Source organism: Pygoscelis adeliae, unplaced genomic scaffold, assembly GCF_000699105.1.
Source record: "Pygoscelis adeliae isolate BGI_AS28 unplaced genomic scaffold, ASM69910v1 Scaffold197, whole genome shotgun sequence".
NCBI classification, from domain to species: Eukaryota; Metazoa; Chordata; class Aves; order Sphenisciformes; family Spheniscidae; genus Pygoscelis; species Pygoscelis adeliae.
In genome coordinates, this window is record NW_008825105.1 from 227,876 (window position 1) to 233,427 (window position 5,552).

At 42.4% G+C, this 5,552-nt stretch overlaps 1 protein-coding gene across 1 annotated transcript in view; it reads left to right on the plus strand.

Annotated features, from left to right (window-relative positions):
* Positions 1–693: 693 nt before the first annotated feature.
* The window catches only part of EIF2D (eukaryotic translation initiation factor 2D), an 11,439-nt gene continuing 6,580 nt past the window's right edge, over positions 694–5,552 (plus strand). Inside the window, 5 exon segments of the mRNA XM_009327345.1 lie at positions 694–879; positions 1,575–1,658; positions 3,794–3,884; positions 4,556–4,663; positions 5,310–5,550. Of these exon segments, the coding sequence (XP_009325620.1) occupies positions 825–879; positions 1,575–1,658; positions 3,794–3,884; positions 4,556–4,663; positions 5,310–5,550 (579 nt within the window). The 5' untranslated portion in view covers positions 694–824.

Here is a 5,552-nt window from a genome sequence, read left to right on the forward strand (position 1 = left end):
CTGCTTTCACGGATTTGTGATAAACGTGAACTACCGGTCCAAATGTGAAACGCACTTTTCGCTTGAAGGTGCTGTCATTATTAAACTAGACATAAATGAATTGCTATGTCGAGGCCTAGCTGATCCTTCTTTACTTTTATCTTCTTACTTGTGTAGCGATGCTAGGCTGAGTCGCCGATCTTCACTTGACATTCACTTGATCGATTCACTTGACACGTCTGTGAATGACAAACCCACCGAGTGCCGGTCACCATGTCTTAAACGTCAGTTAAAACCGGGGGGAGAGGGAAACCTGGCTGCACCCCTGCTCCTCCGTGCTGGAGCTGCCCGAGTCTGTAGGTGCCCAGCCGGTGGGCTGAGCAAGTCTGACACTCCCAGATTTGTGCTCAGGAGCTCAGAGCAGTAATGAAGTCACAGTGCAAAACAGAGGCAAAGACAGCAACAGGAGCTGTAAGCAGATGTTTAAGGAAGAATATGAGCAGGGCAAGCATACTTGGCCTTTCTCCCAGTATTCTTCCAGCATGCGACTATCTCATTTGTAAACCCGGACACAAACGCTTCAAATTATCTTCTGTGAAAAAGTGGGAATCTCGTGAACAGCCAACAAAATAGTAACTACCGATCTAGGAATTATTTTGAGGGCTGGTCTAGACAGCTTTGTAACACATTTGTGATTTTATCATTACAGGAGAAAACTACGAACTGATGTTGCAGCAGCTTTTCCTAACCTTAGTGCCGAACAATTGGCTGAGTTTATTCCAAACAAGGAAGAGCTTAATGTCATCAAAATACACTCTCACAAAGGGGAGGCCATCACTGTTTACATGAATAACAGGAACCCAATACTGTTTGAAATCGAGAAAGCTCTGTATCCAACAGGTATGGGGAGTGGACCAGAATAATCCTCCCTCTTTACTTACTGGGCACCAGCCTTTCCCCAAAAGATTTCCATGTGTCTGTCATAAGTACTTATCACTATAGTATCGGTACACTTCATAATCTTTAATGCATTTATTCTACCAACATCTTTGTGAAATCAGTGGCATTTCTGGATTATTTCTACAAAAAAGGGAAATTGAGGTGCTGAGGGGTTAGAAACCAGGAAACAAGTCTTTTAAGTCATAGTTTAGCATCTTAGCCCCTTTTCTCTCTTTTGTCCACGGCAAGGTGTAATTCCAAGAAGCATGATGTCTGCTTCCAGGCAGCCCTGGAATTAGGCAATGAATTGCTCCGATATTCTATGCTTTTATTTTTCCCATACCCAGCAATTCTCCCCTGTTGGAGTAGCATTTTAGCTCAAAGCGTCCTTGATTTAAGGAAAATAATGCAAACTTTTATCTATATCCTTTATAACAATTCCCAGGAGCTTGAATGAACTAGCAGTTTATTTTTCTCCATCACATCTACTAATTATTGTAAGATTGTTCTGACTTCAGATTTCTTGATTACCCAAATAGCAGGAGAGTGTTTAGTTGTGGTTAGTATTGTACTGCTCAGTCTTAAAGGTGGGAAGAAGCAACAGCTAGGGACATTCTGAATGATGCATCTTTAAATTTGGTTCTGTTTTGGGACAGTGTACACGCTGTGGGTCTACCCAGATCTTCTCCCTGCTTTTTCAACATGGCCCCCTGTGCTACAGAAACTAGCAGGAGGAGCAGGTAAGAGGACTAGAACTTTGTCATGTTGCATTGCAAAAACGAGTTGCCTTCAGGTTTTTTTTTGTTATCTGTCCCAGTGGCAAAAATGTACCTGAAACAAAACAGTATAAAGAATAAGTACTTACAAAGTAATTCATGGTGATGTCCTAAAAAGGAAAATAAATTAGCTGTGAAACAGTTTGTGAATGAAACGAAGCAGGTTAAGCTGTTTAAATGCAGTAACCTGTTCCACGTGGGAGTCTCAGATTTGGAAATATCTTCTCTGGGTGATCAGCAACTCTGAACTGGGACACAGAACTGCCTGTGTCATTGGTCGGTCTTTTTTATAACGTCCCTTGAGCAGCTGAGTTCCTTTGCTGCCACCCTGCTTCCTGTCAATTCAGAGGTGAACTAGCTTAACCTATGGATAAGAAGTGAGTTTATATCGGGACCTACAGTTGCAATCACTGTCAAGTAAATTGTGGATTGTGCAGGTGAGGTTGGATTTGAATTCCTGGATTACTGGCTCGACCACTTAATTATGGATCAAGACTAACAAGAAAGGAGTCTATTTTCTGGAACCTGCTTTGGATGCAGTTCAGACTCATGAGAATCAGGTCTTTATAAACTTTAAATTGCAGAACTGCTCAACCAGAAAAAGATTAAATTGCAGCTGTTGCGGCCTTAGTCTGTAAATGGAAGTGTACGTGTTGAAAGAGACGTCTTTTTTCCATTACACAGTATCTAAAGTAGAACTCAAGTCTCTCTGTTTACTTGGTTTGCTTTTGGGGAAATAAAGTGCTTGAATGTGTAGCTGTGATAGACATCTGAGCAAGCTTTGCTGCTGACTTGCCGTGACCTAGTTTCTGGGAAAAAAAAGTCTTGCTAATGGGGGAAGGACATTGATGAAAGAGGGCTGCAGGTCATTCATCTCCCATGGCAACCAGGCTACCTCTGGGTACGATCCAAAGATAAGAAGCTGGCCACTGAGACAATGGCCAACAAAGGCAGAGGGAGAGGTAGAGCCACGTCCCAGAAAGAAGAGGAGAGGCATGAGACTATCCAGTGCTACAGGCGTGGAGGGAGGGAGCAGGTTTAGGGAGCATTCTGTTACAAAGAGGAGAAGCAAGGTAGTGCTATTCATGATACCTGTTCCATGAACTCAAGCATTTACTGTCTGCCCTGGTTATTTACATAATATACACGTGCTGCTTACCTTGTCACGTTAAGGTCTTTATTTGATTTCTGTCCTCAGAGATGTGGAGCCTTTGTTGCAGTTGCAGAGTTCATTCTAGATTTGTTGAAAGTAGTTGTGACAGTGAATGGGAGGAAAAATATTGTTGGCTTCTTCAGCATACACATTAAATCTATGATGCTGAGAAAAAAGTGAGATGCCTTCAAAACCAAACCGTGGAACACAGGTCAGTCCATGAGACTGCAAGCTCTAGACAATTACAGCTGCTATGAGGGAGAGCAGATGCTCTTTACATAATTTGGTGATAACGTGATGCCATACGTGCGGCATGGAAAACTGTTCTTTACTCACATGCCAGTCTATTCTTCCCAGGTATGGAAAGCAGAAGGAGGTGAATTATTTCTGTCCAGATTAGCAAGGAGATGGTTAAGGCTGCTTCCTCATGCTGAGGAGAGTTCACAACTGAGTGCAGCTATTGTGTCAGATCAGGAGGGTTGGGTCAGCAGCGGCAAGTTTTAGGCAATTCTCTCTTTGGGAAGAGAGCTGCTGGGATAAGCTGCTTGGGACAGGGAAGAGTAAGTGGGTAGTTCCAGACACATCTTCTTCCTTTCTCTGTCCATGTCATTAATGTAGAGTAATGCTCTCTAGGCCGGGAGCTCATACCTTTCTGTTAAAAACAGTACTCCCTTCGGGCCTGGCAGGGCAAGGGGCTGAGCATGCTTAGCTCTCCTGCCATTTTTTTGGATGTGCCCAGCACCCTTGTGAATTGGATCCCTTACTCCACAGGGTGGTAGCAAGAAGTGCTGCCTTACTAGGAGAAACGGAGAATCATGTTTTATCTGGTGTGTGCTCAGCTATTAAGAGGCTTGTGTTTTTGCTGAATAACAGGAGGGATGGGGGTGGAGGAGGTAGTGGCTGAGTCTTTCATTGAGAAATGGATGTGCTTTATTCTTTTCTTCAGATCTGATGCTGCCAGGAGTTGTAGTGCCATCTTCTGGCTTTCCTCAGGTAGAACGGGGCACACTCTGTGCTGTCACCCTCTTGGGAAACAGGTACGGAGGATTCTTTATTCATATCTTGTCTTAGAAACTAAAAATGAAATGAAGCTATTTTTTACAGGAAGACTCTGGGGGTTTTGAGGAAATAAAACAGAATTGTTCTCGTGCATTTGATGCACTGTGGACCTAAACAATGGAAAATACAGCAGAAAAAAAATTCACTTAAGTTTCTGGGTTAGGATATGTTTGAGCTCAGGTGGACAGCTTTGCAATTGGTTCTTTTGGACCTGTGGCGGCACAACTGGTAGATTTGTTTTGAAACAGAGTAACTTTTTTAACAAAAGATTGTATTCTACGCAGTTGTCTTTTTGTCTGTGAGGAAATTCAGAGTGAGGGAGCAGTGCTAAAACTGTTGGGTTTTTCCCCCCCACTGCTAGTCTCTTTTGACAGTGCATATGCTTCTTGTACTTTATTAAAGTGAAGAATGTGTCACTGCACAACCTTCACTTCAGTATCACAGCTGCATGTATCCTTGGGATTCTTTGGAAGACTTTACATACCAGAAAGATAACCAGAAAATACCTAGATACTTTTAAAAAAGCAGGTTGTAAGGAAAAAGGACATCGTGAAAGAAATTCAGTATATCACAATGGCACAGTCTGTCTTTGTCCAAGTAGCACAGTGTATTTGTGCTGTCCTGCTGTAATACTCCCTTCTTTCCCCAGAGCTCCAGTAGCAGTTGCAGTTGCCACTATGTCCACTGCGGAGATGCTGGCTGCTGGAATGAAAGGGAAGGGCTTTGCTGTGTTGCATACTTACATGGATCACCTCTGGTGGGTATATTGCCAGGCATTTGGTAAAATGTATAACAAGTCTCGTGTGTTTACTAAAATCAAAATCTGTGCCCCAGTAGGCTTAATCTGTCAGTTCAACATATTGAGTTATTTGGGTACAGTTTAGATATGACCATTATTAAGGATTCGGCTACATGTTTTTGATGACCACACTTTTCTGACAGAAGCAGGTGTCTGTCCTGACATCTATCCATTATATACATATTGGAAATAGATATATAAAATTATTCACTTGATTCAGTTCCTTCAACCTGAGAGTATTTATTATAGAAATGAAGCTAGAACATCCCTGTTACTCTGATTTTAGAAACTCTTCTTGTTCTATAAAAAGTGAACTTTGAATCATTTTTGCCTAAAAACGGTCAACTGTGCCAGTCTCAACCAAATAAATGAGTTGCTCTGCATTTGGATTCAACTAGTCTGCTCAGTTTTAAGTTAAGATTCATGGGGGAACATAGAGTTTATGGAGAAAGATGAGTTAAAAATAAATTTTATAGTTTTGAGAATGTGGAAAAAGATCCATGCAACTGCCAGTGCTTTTTATCAGGGTGACATTTGTTCATTGTCCTATGGGTTTCAAAGCAGGAAACAGAAAGCTATGTTATGCTTTTTCTTCCTTTTATAGGGAATATGGTGACAAATCTTATCCTCCTACCTTAGCTCCCTTGGTAACAGATTCTGCTGAAAAGGAGAGTGCTGACGATGAGGAGGAGATGGAGGGGAAAGAGCCCGTCATCAGCTTCTCCACTGACCCATCGCAGCATGTGGACGTTGGTGATTTGAGCCTGAAGGAGCGAGACAGTTGTGCGATACTGATGGGAAAGGAGGAACTCAGTGAGAACAGCGGTGCAGAAACAGCTGAAGATGC